General features: G+C 39.8%; 1 protein-coding gene across 5 annotated transcripts in view; it reads left to right on the forward strand.

The window, feature by feature from the left end:
• Window positions 1-19459, forward strand: part of GABRG1 (gamma-aminobutyric acid type A receptor subunit gamma1) — an 85496-nt gene extending 66037 nt beyond the window's left edge. The window contains exons 6-9 of one of the 5 annotated variants that reach the window (XM_084625558.1): window positions 2861-2998; window positions 3314-3466; window positions 6407-6618; window positions 15249-19458. In XM_084625558.1, the coding sequence (XP_084481684.1) occupies window positions 2861-2998; window positions 3314-3466; window positions 6407-6618; window positions 15249-15527 (782 nt within the window). In that variant the 3' untranslated portion in view covers window positions 15528-19458. Of the gene's footprint in view, window positions 1-2860; window positions 2999-3313; window positions 3467-6406; window positions 6619-8091; window positions 8823-15248 lie in introns of those variants that run through there. The other 4 variants (XM_084625559.1, XM_084625561.1, XM_084625560.1 and 1 more) reach the window with 4 other exon arrangements.
• The last annotated feature ends 629 nt before the right edge of the window (window positions 19460-20088 follow it).

Genomic DNA, 20088 nt, shown 5'->3' on the forward strand with positions numbered 1-20088 from the left:
TCCCTTCACAGAGTTTACCCTTTGGGAAGGTCCTTCTCCAAGCTCCATGGAGTCAGCTCCAGGATAGGCTTAGGCTTCTGCTTGATCCTGAGACTTCCCTGAATGTCTTTGTGAGCTCTGGGACCTTCACGAGACTTGAAAAAGATTGGATTGAGCAATGGGCAATAGATCCTAGCATCCTCAGAAGGGGTCTTTTCTTGAGGTAGGGGGTCTGAGTTGGAGGGAACTGATTCTCCTTCCAGGAGAGTCAGAAGACATTTCCAGTCACATCCCAGGATCACTATCCAGGGTAGGTGATCACCACTCTACCTGGAAGTGCCCTGACTGATCTGCTAACTGCAAAACAAATGAGGCCATTGGGTATGTACAGATTTCTCCATGAATGCAGGAAATTCAGATGGATCTCTCTGGATCCAGGGCTTTGGGTGAGACTAAGTCCCTTTGAAGTAGAGTTTGTCCACACCACAAGTCTATAAATCCCTCCACTCTGTTTGTCCCTATTGTTATAGGGACCATGAAAAGCCTTGGGGTCAGTCCTAATGGCTGGTTTGGAGTCTTACCTGCTTAGCCAAAGAGGCATCCTAAAAAGTCATGTTCCATCACAGGGAATTCCCGTTGGCTCTGCCTAGGTTGCCCAGAATAACATATCGGGCCCTTCATGGGAGGGTGGTGGTGGTCCCTTGAAAGTCTGGGACTTTGGAGCCCCTATTCCTGGTGTGCCTGTGATGAGCATAAAGTTTCATTCGCTCAGGGCAGACTAGTACTATGACCCTCGGTGGTTTGGCAGGTTATTGTCCCTTGAAACTGTTCTAAAGAGTGGCCAGCCCTCAGGGGGACTGTTTTTCCTACTCCTAGGCAATTTGGCCTCCAAAAACCTTTCAGTTGTCTCTAGTGACTTCTGAATGGATGTCAGGTAAAATGGTCAAACCCAGCTTTGAACACTATAGGGAGAATGTTCAGGTATTGTTGTAGGACAGTATTGTCCATAAGCTCCGCCACAGTCTTTGTCTCTGGGGTTAGCCATCAGGTAGCGGAGTCCTAAAGCTGTGGAGCTACTTGCCTGGGGGCATGCTCCCTTAAGGAATGGCTCTGGCTGAAATTTCTTTTGATAAGCCTCTGGATTTTGATAAGTCTGTTCCACTCATGCTCCGCCAGCTGGGCTTCCTGCAGGCATCACTGGGTGGCCAGAAGTGCCGTCGGGAACTTCCTTTCATTCTCTGCATGCTGTTGATTCACCATTATTTGGAGTATCTTCTCCATAGCCCTTCTTGATGGAAGGGGTTCAGGGCAGGCCCCTGTCTGGGCTCTACTTGTAAACAGATTGGGGCCTGTCTTAAAGCACCCTCCTCCTACCAGCATTGTTCTTGCTGAGTCACTCACTCCCTGGGTTAATTCTGTCTGAGCTCTCTCAGGGAATTCTGGGAAGCAGTTTCTAGCACAGTTAGTCATTTCATCTAAGCCTTCTTAACAAACAAAAGCAAAACCTTGCAGACTCTTCCCTCAAAAGTCTGTGCAGGCTGAGGAGTCCCTTCATGCCAGTCCTTCCTGCCAGTAACTTCAGTAAGTAAAGTTTCCTTGCTCTTCCTTCTGTCCATTTGGAGCAATTTCTCTCCACAGTAGCTCCAGTAGCAGTCCATTGGGAGCACCGTTCCAGCCCCTCAGCTTTCTGGTGGGTGCTGCAGTCCCACCTCTCCATTTCCTGCTGCCTTCTTTTATAAGGGTCAGAGAATTAAGTTCCAGTACTTTATTAGGTGCAGCAAATCAGCCAGCCAGCTGCAGGCCTCTGATTCCAGAGGAATGGTATCTTTTATACGTTTGCATATTGCTTTCAGTGGGACTAGTTTTTATGAGTAAGAATTACTAATTTACAGGATTATCCCCTTTAGTATAAACTCTGTTAAGCATATAAAATTAATTTGTTCCCAAGGACATTGTGCTACCATTGGTAAAATAAAACACTGAACACATCTAAACAATTTATTCCTTAATGTACAGTGGAATAGGAGATGAATGTAACTACAATGAAACTTCTTAAATGAATATTATTGCTTAATATTTGCTTCTTAAATACTTCAACTAAAAATGCTTTCACAGCTCAGGCCTGTTCTACATCTAAAACTTAGCTTGACCTAGCTATGCTGCACGGGGGTGTGAAAAAGTCACACCGCTGAGAGATGTAGTTAAGGTGACCTAAACTTCCATGGATCTAGCTACTGCCACTTGAGGGAGGATGGGTAGATTTATTATAGCAGTGGGAAAATCCTTCTGTTGTTGTAGCAAATATCTATGCAGCTGCAGCTGTGCCACTGTAGCATTTGTAGTGTAGACATAACCTCTGTCTTCTGAAAGACTGAATTGGCCTAGTGCACCTAAAACTGGATTAACGCAGTTCTGAATCAGGTCCCAAATAGTCAGCATGGAAAGGCAAATAAGTTTCCAAAAGCATTTATACCTTTTAAAGCAAATTAAGTATGAAATAAATAAAAGTAGTTACCACATTTAAGCTTTAAATATGCTTCTCAAATTATGCCCCTCTGTTGTATTACATTAAACTATCATTCTAAAGAAACAGAATCAGTACAAGCTAAACTTTTTCATATTTGAATATTGCATTATTAATTTGAGACATACATTTTCCTTTAATGTCTGTATTCGCTATCATTTTGGTCGGTAGTACATTTAGCCACACTTAAAACTGAGACATTTGCAGGCTAAAGCTTAATAGTACATCACGTATGTTATGGAGCAGTTGTTTTCTGACCCAGTTATTTGGGTTGTATCTAATTTCAGAGATCACAAGTGAAAGCATTCTCTGCTGTATACTGTGAATGAATACTTGGTTTGGTCTACTTTGTTCTAGATGGATACCCCAGAAATGAAATTGAATACAAATGGAAGAAAACCTCTGTTGCAGTTGCAGATCCCAAATACTGGAGATTGTACCAGTTTGCATTTGTAGGGTTACGAAATACAACTGAAATTTCTCATACTCTGTCTGGTACGGAAAAATCTGATACTTTCTTGCATGCATTTAGAGGATTAGCAGCCTACGCACTTTCATTCTTTGCCTAAATTGTGCAAGGAACCATTTAGTTGTTGTGTGTGCTACTAATGTCTAGGGCAAAACAGAATTGCAGCTGACCTGTTTTAATGGATAAAAGTCCTTTGGCAGCTTTGTTTAAAAGGAAAGTACATTATGTTTCCCATTGTAAATTTTACAACATGGTATGTATTTGGAACAAGAATACCAAAAATTATGGGATAGAAAACCACTTGCAATGTCTAATTAGAATTGTGGGCTTTTTCCTCGTAGGGGACTATATTATCATGACAATCTTCTTTGATCTGAGCAGACGTATGGGATACTTTACTATTCAGACATACATTCCTTGTATACTAACAGTTGTTCTTTCATGGGTCTCATTTTGGATTAATAAAGACGCTGTGCCTGCAAGGACATCATTAGGTATGTATGTTCCCCATGCATAAAAATCTTCAGAGAGAAATAAACTAATCAAAAATATCCATGGCTTTAAAATTATGATTCTGGGCTTGCACCAGGGGACACCACAGCAGAGACTGAAAATCCTCAGGGAATCTTGATCCAACCCCCCTGGATCTGTAGCTGTGCACATAGAGGAGTTTTCTATATATTCTCTTCTTATCATCCAGCATGAGGGCAGCCTGGTTAATGATTAGGCTGAGAGGCATGATTTTGCTGCAGTGAGAGTTGCAGAACACAGGGGCAGTTAATCCAGGAAGATTAACTAATACCAGTTTTTAACCTATCTGTGTCTTTATTGGCCTGCGACCACAAGTTTTCTGTTCTCTGGCTTCTTTCTCAGAGAGCAAGTCACCCTTTCCTTTTCTGTATGCAGAAGGGGAAGGACCCTTAAACATAACAGTTGTTCCTGTCTACATATGCCTGATTCTCCTCTCACACCTGGACAAATTGGGAGTAACTCAACTGAAATTAATGACGGAGTTAAACTTGTGTGAGAGCAGAATTAAGCCCCATTTCTGTTATTTCCATGGTTTTGCTGTGCTCCATGCCACGGAGCAGACTGGAGACTATAAGTCTAAATATATTATAGCCTTTCAATATTGGCTCTGTTTTAACATTTGGTTAAGGTACTCATCCGAGCTCATTTAATTAAATCAGTTTAAGAATAGTAGTAGCCAAAACAGTTTCTAATTTTAGTGGTGCTAAAGAAACCATATTTACTCTTGTTAACATGTTGCAGTTATTTATGCTCTCTTCAGAAGTACTGGTTTATCAGAATAAATACTTTCACTCTGTAGGAGAACACTTGCAAATTTGGTTACAAAGAAATATCATTATTCAATATACTACTATTTACCTACTGGAGTATGAGTAACAGGAGTTTACTGACAGCATTAATGTACAGAAAGAACACAGGAAGATCTAGATTTTTTTAAAAAGTGATGAATTTTTTCACTTAGTTCTATGCTATTTAATTAACAAAAAGTTCCATAAAATGTTAGTGAATAGAGTTTAAAACCTAATGATTTGACGTCTCATGATATTTAGAATCTATATAAATTACCTCTAAAGTATAGTATTTAAACCTCAGCATGGGCACAGTCTGAAAAGAGAATGTAAATATGGCATCCTATGTTCCCGATTCATTGTCTCTTGCCAACTGCATATTCAATTTGTTCACTTTACAAGGTGTTTCTTCTAAACTGCCAGCCCTGAAAATTTACCCTAGGATATGACAATCAAGCTAGTATTTTTCCAGCTCTCATATCAGCAACAGTAATGCTGTTCCAACTAAAATGTGTTTCAGGTATGTCATAGAGGTTTATAGTACTGCACTATAAGTCATGCCGGTTGGGTTAGTTACCGTTGACTGATGTGTAAGCAGTAAAGAACCCTGGTTGACTGTCAGATCCCAGGATGATTTTGCTGACTGGCAGATGGAGTGGTGTGGTGGTGGTGGTCAAAGATTTTACTTGTAAATGGAGCTAATTTGATATGAAATCATTGGGGCGGGGGAGAGACACAAACCAGAATACCCCACCAGGCTGTTTTTTTAGAGTTACTCTTCTGAGTATAACCACACTTTAACTCTATTTGACAAACAAAGCGCCTGTGCTAAAGTTGATTTTCATTAAAGGGCTGAGCTATGAGGAAACTGTGTTGCATCCATGGGGACAGAGGAGCAATCCAGACACCTCTTGTCCCTACCCCATCGCCACTTGCAAGCAGCCATTCCATAGCTTCACCATAGCAACGTCTCTACTGCTTTCATTGTGAGGAACACTGGGAACGTTTGCTACTGTTCCGTCTTCCGCTATGGAACAGGACTCTGAAACTAGAACAGTGGGAGGGTACAAGACCATGCCCATCCCTTACCCACTGGCTGTTGCAGTAGGAATGATGCACTGAAGAGGGGGACTTGCTAATGGATGGAGCTGACTGCTCACCCCACCCACATGTATGGCAGAACGTTGGCAGAAATTGTGCCTTTCCAAAGCACAGTGGTTCAGATTTTTGAAGGCACCTAAAGATGCACATAGGCAACTAATGGTATTTTTAAAAAACACCTATTGGGAGGTAGGCATTTTTGAAAATCCCACTAGATACTTATCTGCATTGTCAGGTGTGCCAATGTGAAATTGGAGTAGCCCTTGCATTCTAAAGTTAATCATGAAGCAGAAAATATAATACAAAATTGTTGTATTACATTAATGGAGTGTGAGTTGGTGCGGATTTTGAATATATAGTTACTAAAGCCAGCTCTTCTGTGTGATTGGTTCATATGTCAAAGGCTGAGCAGCGAGTCTTCAGTGGAATGCCTCTTCTGTGAATTAGAACTTTCATAGAGATGAAGGCCAGAAGGGATCATTAGATCATCCAGTCTGACCTCCTGTGTATCAAGGGCCACTACATTTCACCCAGTTAACCCTTTCTTCTGAAGAATCGATGGTTAAGTAGTGCACCTTTTCCCTAGATATTAACATTTGTTCCTTATTCACATTTTAAAAATATTTAAAATCTGAATAACATTACGCTGTATAAAATGTTGAAAATTTCACAGTCCTTTAAAATTTATTTAACTGCAGTGTGTGGGAGAACAGAGAGGATTTGAACCGAGGCTAAAATCATCTCGCTCTCTATAGCCCCGGTCTTGCCATTGGATCCATGGGGATGGACTCTTGTGCTGGCACATATATTTGTGCTCATGTGGAGCCTCATGAAAGTCAGTAGGCTGTGTGTAGGTGGAAGAGTCAGTTTGCTCAGATCCGACTGTAGTACTGGGGAACACTGGGCCAGTTTGATTGCTTTGGTACTAAAGGGAATAAATTAAATGCTTCACAACTAAATTTGTCTGTAGTATCACTTATTGAAATACCTCCCTTTGTTTCTGTTTTTGAACAGGTATTACTACAGTATTGACTATGACAACACTAAGTACAATTGCTAGGAAATCTCTCCCTAAGGTTTCATATGTGACAGCAATGGACCTTTTTGTTTCAGTTTGCTTCATTTTTGTGTTTGCTGCCTTGATGGAATATGGCACCTTGCATTACTTCACCAGCAACAAAAAAGGGAACAAAGAGAAAGAGAAGTCATCAAAACACAAGCCAGCTGTAAGTTTAAGCAATTTGGGAAAAGCCTGCTTAGTTGTAATGTCTGTATTTTATTTTTTACAAAAAGTTATTTTTTTATTTGTATTATCATAACACCTGGGAGTCTAGTCATGGACCAGGAACCCATTGTGCTAGGTGCTGTATAAACACTGAACAAAAAGATAGTCCCTGCCCCAAGAAGCTTGCAATCTAAAGGGAACGTTTAAGAGGCTAGCTGGCAAACTGCGAGGCTAACAGTCAAAGGTAGTTAACATGACAGCCTTTCCCCCTTGGATTCATTTCCTGATAATGGCACAAATGAACATGAATGTAGGCTCATCCTACTCTCTAGTGGATATAAGTTAGCCCAAAAAGCGGTTGAACATAATTTTTCATGGCTGCAATGGAGAAACCCAATGCTTCATCAGGATCCACTACTGCGGACCCAGTAACTCACTGAGTGATGAATCCCACTGAAGATTCAGCATGTGTGCAAGGTCCATGCTAACACATCTAGGCCCAGGATCAGAGCACAATACTGCAGCAGCAGAGGTGTTGTAGGTGGATTGAGGACACTTGCATAGAAAACATTATAATCAACTTCAGCCAGAATTCTTTATTCCTTGCTTTCATGAAAAGCAAATTCCATAGCCTCATTCAAGGATTTTTTTTTAATTGAATCAACACCCTGGTATTAAAGTCTGAGATTTGTTGAGTGTGAAGCTCCACACAGCAGAAGTACAGGAACAAATATTAATGAAGCGTGTGTTCTAATATATAAAACCTGTTCCGTATACTTTTCAAAGAATCTAATACTAGCAAGGAGGAAAAATACTTCAAACTAAACTTTACATTTACAAAACATTGAGATAAAGGCATTGAATATCTTGTGCATTGAAATACAAACTGAAATAGCCTTATTTCGTAATAATTGAAGCTTGGTCACCACTTTCTTTGGGAAACCTGGCAGGAGGACAAGGACGACAAGGAAGAGGCAGGAAAATGCCCCAAAGCTACCTTGCTGCAAAGCCCCCTTCCAAATCATTGAATTAGAAGATGGTACAGCTTGGTGGCAATACCACTGCACAGGTGACTGACACCTCCTGCTTTTTTCCTCCAGCTTGAGGAAATCAGAGAATGACAGATAGAGCATCCTTTCGTGACCAGATCAAAGAAAAAGTTTCTGGGTATTGAAGGTGAACATTGCTGTTGAGATCAGGTTCTCTAATGTGGCTGAACTGTGTTTGGGATAGGTCTAGGATGGAGTGAGGGGGAATGTAATTTTAAGTCACCTTTGCAGCCCCATGATTCTAGGGCAGTCCAGCCCAATCAGGGAGCCATGGGAGCAGCAGGGGAAAGGAAGGCTTGGAATCTCTTCGACCAAACTGGTAGGAGGACATGCAGTCACAGATGGAAGGGGAGCCTAAGCTTAATTGATGGGGGGTGACAAAGATAGAGGCTGCAGGTGATGGTGTGTCTGATCTTCACTTTTAGGGCATGACTCCAGGGCGGTCACTGCAATATGTGTCTACTGGTCACAGTAGACTGAAACAGGAAGGGAAGCTCTCAACGTACTGACGAGGAAAGGGAGCTCTGGGGGAATGCTGCCTACCCAAGGAAGAGAAACTGCCCTTCACTTTAACCTAGCTAATCTGCCTCCGTCACCAGTGGGGCTGAATGCATCCCATGTATTTTAATAATAGAAGTAATAAGAATCTCTTCTTTCCCAGCCTATGGGAAAAAGAGTTGGTTAATTTTATATATTTTTTCCATAACAACCTTTTATTAGTATTAAATGTCTTCTAATATCAGAGTCAAAATATCTAAACATCTCTTTTGAAATAGCGGCTGACCAATATCCATTAAAGTAACGGAGGTGCATTGATATAGAATTCCCTTTACTTTACCCAGACTTTACTGAATTTGCTTTCATAAACTAAGCATTTGTGTGATATTCTGCCAAATGATACAAGACTTACAGCACCTAAAGCAATATAAAATACACAGTATTGGTGAGGCATACATAGAATCAATTACTGAATGTGTAGCTAGAGATTTATCTGAGAACCAATGATACAATATCTAGAACACTGTTTAGTTATGTGTTTTCCTTTATAAATGTGCTTTGTTTCTTATGGTCTGAGAAATGCATACATCTGTTCATCCAGATTTCTTCAAACATGTTTATAGCAAACTAAAAATATCTGAGAGCTCATATTTGCTAAGTGATTAATCTGAAAATAGAGGAATATTTTTTTAATTTCATGTATTAGTTATAAAAATACCAATCTAATGAAAAATATAGTTTTTGCTCAGCGACATTGTTTAAATGCAGTGAGTTTTCTAATTCCAAATAGAACAATTAAATTAGCAATCTGTTTAATTACAGAGAAGCCATACAGTTACAAACCCTGATGTTTCTTCAACTGCCTTTCTTCAAGTTCTCTATTAATTCCTTTTTTTCCTTCTGATTATGGGTGTACTATTTTAAAACCAATTTAATTAAAAAAAATCAGTTTAATTCTTTATGAAAAGTTTTCATTCATACTTGTTCTGGAAAGATGGCTTATAGGAGTCTATTTCCAGGTGGGTATTTAGTAAGAGATTACTACTCCTGGAGTTTAGTCCACGAAGATGCTGATAATATAGCATTTTATCAAAGGGCAAGATTTTGCAGCTGATTAAAACTGTGTTTATTCTACAGAATACTTACTAACATGCAGGGGCAGGAGTTGAGTCCATCAACAGCATTTTACTTCATTTGTTAGTATTCACATAGCCCTTTCAGTGATGGTTGTAGGGCTAAGTTAATTTTCATGCCCAGAGAAAAGTTATCTGAGTCATTATAAAAAAGAGGTTACTTTTTCCCTTCAGTGAACATAATACACATTTAATAATCCCAAAAGGGTAAACATAATAAAATATTAATATGCAGCATATCCTTATGCAATATATAAATATATAACCATGGCATATAAATAAGCAAAAGGATACATCTTGTCTGTATATTCTCACAACAGCAAGATTACTACAATATATTGAGCTGAAAACATATTTCCATGAATAAAGGAGTTTGAATGAAAAGTTATTGTCTTAGCAACACTGAATTGGTAAATGGCTTTCTGAAAGTATAATATTCATGAAGTTAAAAATTTCCCAGGATGTGGGAAATAGGCTGAGTAACAAAGTTCCATATTTAAAAAGTTCCTTGTTATGTGTCAGATGGATGCATATTACACAAAAGACACAGTAGGGAAATTTCAAGCAGCAAGGTGTATGCAGTGTTGTTCTTACCGTGTTGGTCCCATGATTAGTGAGACAAGGTGGTGAGAATATCTTTTATTAGACTAATTTCTGCTGATGAGAGAGACAAGCTTTCCAGCTTACACTGAGTTCTTCTTCAGGTCTGGGAAACGTACGTGCTGATTTACACCAGCTGAGGATCTGGCCTTTCCTTAGCTCTAGATTTTAATGTTCACTTTTTTCTTTTTACGGTTTTCTTTTATTTTGAGCTTTTCTGCTCTTTTCTCTCCCCTCTCTCATTCTCAAGCTGTTTTCTTTTTTGTTGTTGTCTCCATTGATTCTCCCTCCTTTGAAACTCTGTGCTATGGAACATTCCAATTATTGTCATTCACTTCTTTGAGTCCATTGGTGGAACATTCTCACAACTAGACTGATCACAGTTGTGTGACTCAGGTCTCTCATTCCTTCTCCATCTCCTGAATAAGTTTGAGGACATCGCATCTCCAGCATTCTCAACGCTTTGCTGGCCTAAGGAGAGAAAGACCAGTAGTGATTGTACAGCCTGATTCTTCCACATGTTGTGTTCTTTGCTGTGGCTGTCTCAGTCATATACTGGAGCAAAAGGAGCGTTTTAGATTGTGCACACTATTTTTTGTAAATGGCACTTACCCTGGTGGGCATGTGCTGCCGTTATATCTTCTAGGCTAGACACAGATTAAACTGTATCTTGCTCCTAACAGTGGGACATACCTCTTCCACTCTCTTAAATCCATTTGCTTCTTCTTCTTCTACTGTTCCATCTTTCACTTACTGACATGCTTAAACCATAACCTCTTCTCCTACAAAATTTGATCTTTATGAGCAAGAAAATCTCAGAGCAAGGGACCTAGACATGCTTCAGATACCCTTTTATTCTTGCCTAAAAATAAAAGTATCAAGCCATTACATATTGTAACTGTTTGGGTAAGTTATGTGTGTGTTCCTTTACTGGATAGAACTGCTCAACAGAGCATCTGAAACCCTTGCTTTGTTTCAAGATTCTTGGGTATCTTTTTACACAAATAGTCAGGACACCTCTGGCACTGAATAGCTGTGCCATCTTGGATAAATGACTTGACAGCTCTGGGCCTAAATTTTCCCTTTTATAATGTGGGTATAATAATACTTAACGTCTTACAGAGGTGCTGTGAGGCCATAATTAATTAACAAGATTATTGAATGTGGAAAGGTATACACTGTTCTGACCACAAAACAAGGAGGCCGGTGGCACTTTAAAGACTAACAGATTTGTTTGAGCATAAGCTTTCCTGGGTAAAAACCTTACTTCTTCAGATGTATGGAGTGAAAGTTACAGATGCAGACATAAATATACTGACATATGAAGAGAAGGAAGTTACCTCACAAGTGGAGAACCAGTGCTGACAGGGCCAATTCGATCAGGGTGGATGTAGCCCACTCCCAAGAATAAATGAGGTGTCAATTCCAGGAGAGGCAAAGCTGCTTCTGTAATGAGCCAGCAACTCCTGGTCCCTATTTAAGCCCAAATTAATGGTGTTAAATTTGCAAATGAATTTTAGTTCTACTGTTCTGACCAGTTTTGTGCTTCTGCTGCTTAACACTTTAATACATTTTTGAATTATTTCATAGAATATCAGGGTTGGAAGGGACCTCAGGAGGTCATCTAGTCCAACCCCCTGCTCAAAGCAGGACCTACTCCCCAACTAAATCATCCCAATCAGGGCTTTGTCAAGCCTGACCTTAAAAACCTCTAAGGAAGGAGATTCCACCACCTCCCTAGGTAACCATTCCAGTGCTTCACCACCCTCCTAATGAAAAAGTTTTTCCTAATATCCAACTTAAACCTTCCCCACTGCAACTTGAGACCATTACTCATCATTCTGTCATCTGGTAACACTGAGAACAGTCTAGATCCATCCTCTTTGGAACCCCCTTTCAGGTAGTTGAAATCAGCTATCAAATCCCCCCTCATTCTTCTCTTCTGCAGACTAAATAATCCCAGTTCCCTCCGCTTCTCCTGATAAATCATGTGCTCCAGACCCCTAATCATTTTGTTGCCCTCCGCTGGACTCTTTCCAATTTTTCCACATCCTTCTTGTAGTGTGGGGTCCAAAACGGGACACAGTACTCCAGATGAGGCCTCACCAATGCCAAATAGAGGGGAATGATCTCATCCCTCGATCTGCTGGCAATGCTCCTACTTATACATCCCAAAATGCCATTGGCCTTCTTGGCAACAAGGGCACACTGTTGACTCATATCCAGCTTCTTATCCGCTGTAACCCCTAGGTCCTTTTCTGCAGAACTGCTGCCTAGCCACTCAGTCCCTAGTCTGTAGCAGTGCATGGGATTCTTCCTTCTTAAGTGCAGGACTCTGCACTTGTCCTTGTTGAACCTCAGATTTCTTTTGGCCCAATCCTCTAATTTGTCTGGGTCCCTCTGTATCCTATCCCTACCCTCCAATATATCTACCACTCCTCCCAGTTTAGTTTCATCTGTAAACTTGTTAAGGGTGCAATCCACACCATCCTCCAGATTATTAATAAAGATATTGAACAAAACCAGCCCCAGGACTGACCCTTTGGGCACTCTGCTTTATACCAGCTGCCAACTAGACATGGAGCCATTGATCATTACCCGTTGAGCCCGACGATCTAGCCAGCTTTCTACCCACCTTATAGTCCATTCATCCAGCCCATACATCTTTAATTTGCTGGCAAGAATGAGTAGTCAGTTAAAAGAAAAAAGCTTCTGAAAAAAGCATTTTATTTCTGTACATTCCATAGAAGTAAAAGCTGAAAGAAGTGGTTTTGGTTATTTTCCTCATGACATAAAGTTTAGAGACCTCACCCCCCACTGCACCCTTTATGCAGCCCTCACCACTGTTCCTTGAATTTTACACCACTGAAACTAATGGAGTCAGGTTGGTGCAAAACCAGGGTAGCCCTATAATGAATCAGGCCCTGTATCTTTCTACTTATTGGTTTAAAATAGTGTAATAAGATGGCCGATGTTAGTCTGGTGGGTCCTGCACTTTTCTTGGCAGGGAGCTAAGATGCCACTCCTTTCCCCTGTTCTTGGGGCATCAATAGCCCCACTAGTGGCCCAGGAAGGTGGTAAAGGGGGGAAGAAGGGGAGGGGTCTGGGTTTGCTCCTTACTCTGAGCGTTCTCTCAACTCCTGTGCGTTCTTACCCTCTTCCCCCTTGGGTGGGGTACCTGCCGTCCTTAGATGCTGCGGAAGGGAGTCTCCCTCCCCTACTGGGGCAGGGTCCCCTTTACTTCAGTTCTCTGATTTTTTCAAAGTCTCACAGCACACCTGCAAGCTCCAATCCTCTCACCTTCCTCCTCCCCTGTCTGCCTGAAGCAGGGGGTTTTATTAGGTTCCTAACAGGACCTTAATTGACTGCAGGTGCTCCAATTAACCTGCAGCCACCTTCCGTAGTCTACAGGGAACCACGCCTTAATTAGCCTTGAGCTTATATATTTCCCCTCTAGCACTCTCCCACTGCTCCCTGGCCCTCCTGTATCACAGTAGTAATAAACATTAAAGTTGAACTGCAGCTTTTATTTCTCATTTAAAAACAAACCTTATTTGTATAATTGAAATGCGGGGAGAAACCTCTAACTGTTGATTGCTAATATAGTTAGTATTGTATTTTCACAAAATTGGAGACAATTAATTCCTTCAGGATAATAAATTAGCTCCTGTCCAAAAATGAGAAATAGCAGTCTCTGCAAAATGGCCGTGCTTATGGTAAAGTTGATATAAAATATTAGAATACATTATTTAAATAACGTTTCTGGAGGCTTTGGACAGTGCCAGTGACTGCTGGCCATTGTACCACTTCAGTACCAACTCTAGGAGATTACTGGCTGCAAGGATGCACTGGCACAAATCACTCTCTTAGCAAGGACTCGGAGACCTACACAATGTTCAAGGTAGAGCCTTGTAAGTGGTGAAACAGCACCCCAAAAGTGCAAGGTCCCAAATGACTTTGCTTCCCATGTCTGTTATTGGCCATCTTGTATGTTTGTTTGCTTGCCCCCACCACGTGATCCCACAAATCTTTCAGAGAGTTTCCCTTCCATATTTTCAGGTACTAGGGATATAAATGCTTTCATTGCAAATTTGTGCTCTCTTGGTCTATCTTCTAAATGTATCTCTTTCCATTGCTTTCTGCCTCATTCCTGTTCAGTATACCAAGGTGCTCAATCAAAGTGCTGGAAGAAGAAAGGGAACACATATGAGCATTATATAGGGAAAATATGAAGGATCGCTATTTTTTTTCTGCCTAAAGATGCGGAAGGAGACACCAAATCTGAGGTTGGAAGAAACAAGGAGAGTGAACGAGAGGACAAATGAGGAGTGTGGGGTTGAGGTTGGAAAGAGGACAGACTAGGGAATGAAGAAGAGTGGGAAAACATGTGATAGAGGAATGATGGGGAAAGGAACCAGGGGACTGAAGGTGAGAAATAACATGAAAATAAGGAGACTAGTAGAAGGAGGAAAGAGTAAGTAAATAGTGTGAGTAAGAAGAAGAAAATTCAGGACAGTAGAACAGAACATCCTTTGTACAGTCCATTATTTATTATGTATTTTATTATTATATAATATCAGGTGATAGGGTTTCCATCACTTATCTGATGAGATTATCTACATAACATATTTTACCAGGTTGTAGCAAGGTTGCCTTTCTGTGCGATACATGTCCATTCAACACAGTTAACACATGGTGCCATATTAATCACTGGTTCAATTTCACTGACTTGAATAGAGTTCTGCTGGGGAAGAATTTGGCTCTTGGTTCCTAACTGTCTGGGTCTACCATTCACCAACTTTAATTCCAGAAGAGACCATTAGATCATTTAGTCTGACCTCCTGTGTATAAAGGCCATTTAAACTTTCATACAGTTACCACTGTATTGAGCCTAATAACTTATTTGGCTAAAGTATATCTTCCGGAGAGGCATCCAGGCTTGATCTGAAGACATTAATAGATGGAGAATCCACTATTTTCTATGGTAGTAGTGTTCTTATCCTGCTTGTGAACAAGTTTGTGACCCAAATTTCAGGCTGCAACTCTGTTCCAAAATGTTCTTTGTGCTTTATAGATGGGTCACCTAACTCTGTCTGTGTAACCTATTTATTCCTGCCTCACAGAACAATCCACTGTGCATTGCACCATGTGGAAAATATTCATGATCCTTTGGCCTCATCAGTTAATTATATAAAATGTTTCATAACTGCAAAAGTTTCCAAAATTGATTTTTCAAACATGAAATTCTGTGTATTGTACTGTAAAATATTTGTAGTTGGACATCGCCCAGGGAAACATAAGGGTTATTTTTTTCTCTCTGACTATAACCAACTATATATTGTTCTCTTTAGAAATCGTCTGCAATTGCTGTCCGTCCTGGATCAACATTAATAGCAATTAACAACATTAATCACCTCCAACAGCGTGACCAGGATTATGGATATGAGTGCCTCGAAGGCAAAGACTGCACCAGCTTTTTTTGTTGTTTTGAAGACTGCCGCACAGGTTCTTGGAGAGAAGGAAGAATACACATCCGTGTTGCCAAAATCGACTCCTATTCTCGAATCTTCTTTCCAACAGCCTTTGCCTTGTTCAATCTCGTTTATTGGATTGGCTACCTTTACCTATAAATTCCAGAGGTTTGACAAACTCAGAAAAGGGATAAGTTAACACCGATACTGTTTAATGTACCTCAGTGAACGATATAGACTTAGAGCTGCTCAAAATTTCGGAAATTTGCATGAAAATTGAAATTTTTGAAAAAATGAAAGGAAATAGAATGACATTTTCATACTTTTCCATCTCTAATTGATCAATTATATAGATAATTTTTAACTTTTGAAATTAGGGGCGAAACTTTCAAAATACTTTTTCTGAAATTCTTTCTTTTTTCCAGCTCTAACAAAAATGCAGAGAAACCAGTGGTTAAATGGCTGAATCAGGCACCTCTTCATAACTTTTAAGTTTTGTTTTTAAACGGAATAACAGCTAAACATTGTAGCATCTCTTACACCAAAGTTAACAAAGCCTTAATAAAACAGGTTTAGCGCCACTGTTACTGAATCATTCTCATATCTACCTTTTCTACCACAGAGTGACTTTTAAAAATAAAAAACACCTGAACTTTTATAAATTCCTATTTTAAAGAGGTTGGCATGGAATATTCCTCTGGTCCATTTAACTATTTGTCCTCTGCATAATACTGGTTACAAGTATATGTAAACCTGAATGCACTTAATTAGCACTTAATGAAAGCAGCATGAAACTGACAGGTTATACAAAGGCAATAGTAATTTTGAACTGGTGTGATCCTGACCATCACATAAGTTTTGTGCTTAAGTTTATGCTTGTACTTTTTCCATCATTACTTAGCTATTGGTAGTTTCCTAGGGTTCCAAAAAAAGGGCAAAATCCTGCAGAGATCCTTAACTAATGTAAATTGGTGCAGCTCTACTGATTTCACCAGAACTATTCCACTTTAAACCAGATCAGGATCTGGCCCTGAACATGGTGCTTCTCCTTCCTCTCTCCTGCTCCCTTCCACCAACTAGTCTCATTCATTTAAATGGACTACTCATAGTTGTAAAAACCATTGTGCTCAGTAGAGTTTGTAGGACTTGGGGCTAGCTATTGTTCTCCCAAATTCTGCCACTGCCACATGACATTCAGAGGCATTACTTTCCAACTCCAGCCCTCAGAGCAAAGGGCATGGCCGCCTTCATTTCATCAGAAACCCATATTGTTTACTGGTTAATCCAAAATGGTAGTGCTTCTATTGATTCTGTTTGTCTCTGTGTGTCTCCTTCGGAGCCAACACTAAAAAGCAGCAGTTTTAGTACACTTATAATATGAATTGTTTCATAATGGCTATTGTAACAATTGTATGTTTAATTGGAAATGTGTGGTGTTGAGAAAGAAAAATGATTATGCATTTCAGGAAATTCTCCATGGTGCGACACATCCCTAAAAAGCATAGGACCCTGTCATGCACCCCCTCCTCACTCAGATGTCCCATTGACATTAGTGGATATTGTGCAAGTGGTGGACTTTCCAGACTGAGCTCACTGCTTGTTGGCTGGCTAAATTAATTAGCACTTTTACATCATCAATAATTTTGTCTTCACTGCAGAAAAGTACAATCCTTTCTGCTTTCTGACCTTTCATAGACAATGAAACTGGTCTCAAGCTAACCCACAAAAGTCAGCTGTGTAATTGAAGAATTCCTTAACTAAAAGTCAAACAAGAGAGTCCTTGAGGATACTTTAAAGGGGATTTATGGGACAAGGAGTTGTCTATTATAGATGGACCTTAGTGAAGACTTCACTGTGTCAGAGGATACCTCCACAAAGCATAAAGAAAATAACTGATAGCTTGAAGTAGACAAAGATTTATCATTTTAAAGGGGAAGACCAGAGAGTTCTATTGAATAGCATACCTTCTCTGGATGTGTCTCAGAAACATACTGTATCCTTATAGTCGCTGGTACAAGAAACAATATGGCTTGATATAAATTCGACACTGAATTCAGAGGTCCAGATCCTGAAAAATATGTAGGTGCCTAACTCCCATTGAAATCAATGGGATTTAGGAGCCTAAACATCTTTTGAGGATTTGGGCCAGAGGAACTACTCATGTGAAATTTGAAAACTGCATTTGACCTCTGAGTTCAATGAAGAATCAAAGGCCAAAAAAAACGAACCCAGTGATTCTGGGGGGAAAATGTATTGATGGACACAGTTAAATGCAAACTTTATTTCAATATTTAGCTGATAGAATGTAGAAATGATCAGGAGAATTTGAAAGACTGCCACTGACGTTGTCAGATTTCTTTTACGGGGTAACCTTTTCAGAGCTCAGAGCTTCTCCTACCTGCTAGAATGAGGGTAAAAGTGATGCAGCATCTAAAGACATTTCTTAATCTACTGTCATTTTATTATTGCTTAACAGGCCAGTTTCTGGGATATGTCCAAAAAAATTGAAATGAGCCAGTTCCAACTACCAGTGCAGTTGTGATGTTTTCACTGTGCATTAGGAATGTGGTGAGGGTGGTTTCAATAGCAGTAGATTAAAGGAAAATGAAGAGTACCATGCTTACTATACCACTAAAGGCCCCATCCTATGAAGAGCTGAGCTCCACCAACTCCCGTTTAAGCAAACGGAGCTTAGGGAGCTCAGCCCTTTGCAGAAGGAAATCAGTACTTCACTGTTGCAGAGGGAACTCTCCCTTGGCACATCTGGTTAGTTATTTCTATTTCATTTAGTTGTCAGTTGCCAATCAGCTCCAGTGAATGAATTAGCAAAGAGAGAACTTCCTGAATTGGCAGGGGATTGACAAGAAGTCTGTCATCTCTAATTTGTATGAAACAATGTAATGGAGTATTAAAGCTATTGAATGTTAGGGCTGTTTGGTTTATGAATACACTTGCTTCTGTCTGTTAACCAACTTTTGTGTGTACCTCATTTGTTTCTGGTGAAATCATTTCAGGTTTTCATAGTACTGTGTGTGCAAACAGAAATGAGAATGCAGTGAACTATAACTTGGCATGCAATAAATGTGTTGATTTAGCCCTACATGTTTCCTTTCTAGTCTGCATGGAATCACTTTCCCTAGATACCAAGACATCGAACTGAACTTAATGAAAAAAGACAGAGATTAGATGTGATCATCTTTCAAATACACATAGCTATAAAATGGAGAGTGGCTTATTTGCTGAAGTATGCCATTGTGAGATCTGGAGGTTTGGAGTAGTGCACTCTGGCCCCAATTCAGCATAGCACTTACGTGCATGCTTAAGTCCATCCCTGTTCAGAACAATACTTGGCCTGGATTCAGGAAAGCACTTATGCATGTGCTTAAGTGGTCTCAAGAATAGAGATGTTTTTCTAAAATGAGTCCTTAAACATGTGATTTCAATAGGCAGCACTTAAATGACTGAGCCTTAACAACATGATCCAAAGCATATTTAAGTTGATGGGAGGTTTTCTCATTGATTGCAAAGGGCTTTGGAGCAGCTGCCATATAAATGAAGACGGGTGGGAAAATGGAAATAGAGAAAACTGCATGAAACTGTGCTTCATAGGCTTGGGAAATTTCTGAAATGTTTCTTGTGAAAGACCTTAAGTGATACTTTTATAGTCAAGTGATCATCTCTCGATTGTGTAGTTAATGCAGCTAAATGTGTTATTTTGCAGCAAAGTTTTGTGTATTTGATTGTATTTCACTCATTACCCTCAGTGTTTGAATGTTTTATTTTATGTAGTGATAGGACCAAGCAAAAAAAAGTGAACTCTGATTACTGTGCTTCACACAATTTCTTTCAATATGCTTCACAGGCCTGGTCCCTTGTCTGATGACATGGAATGTTGCAACATTTTAAAGAAAAAATCACTTCCGACAGTGTTGTTTTGCCACTGTAATTATCTGTTGCTTACTTGTTATGTTAATGTATGGTTTGTTTGATATTTGAAAGATGCTTTGTAATTTGATCATCATGTGAACCCTTAGCCTGTCTTTCGTATCAAAAGCTCACAGAAAAAGATTATATTTATTTTTTAAATATTTGTATAAAACCAGATATTTTGTTTGTATCCTTCACCATCACAATTCATATTTTCAGATTTACTGCAAATAAGCCTAATTTGTGTTTTTTTAAAATCCTTATCGGTGTTTAAAGTTAAATTGCACACTGTTGTAATTCTTCTTTGCATAGTCATATTTTCAAAATAATCTTTTATCTGTTTTTATGGTATCCATCTAAAAATGCAGCTTCTAATGATTTGCATACAGCCAATGGAAAGCAAAATCATTGTCCACGAGCTAATTAAACAAGTTACTAAAATACAAGAACAGAACTTGACAGTATTACTTTGCTTTCATTTCTATAGAAGCTTAAATCTCCAACACACCTTGATAAACACGGCAAGGAAGCAATTCACCGAGGTGTAGAAGTTCCACACTGGCAGGTCTGCACACGTAAAGCATCAGCATGGCAGAGTACATGCACTGTAAGCTATGGAAGGTCTCTGTCCTGGCTTTTAATAAACTTGCGATTTTCAAAAGCATTCAGCGTTGGCCTAATTTTGTTCTTAGTGACGTCAGTTGGAACTGTACCACTGACTTCAATGGGACAGAATTAGGTCACTTTTGAAAAACTTCACCCTAACTCCTGGCCACTGTATCATCTTGGCTTC

The sequence above is a fragment of the Lepidochelys olivacea genome, assembly GCF_965140295.1.
Source record: "Lepidochelys olivacea isolate rLepOli2 genome assembly, chromosome: 4".
Lineage (NCBI taxonomy): Eukaryota > Metazoa > Chordata > Testudines > Cheloniidae > Lepidochelys > Lepidochelys olivacea.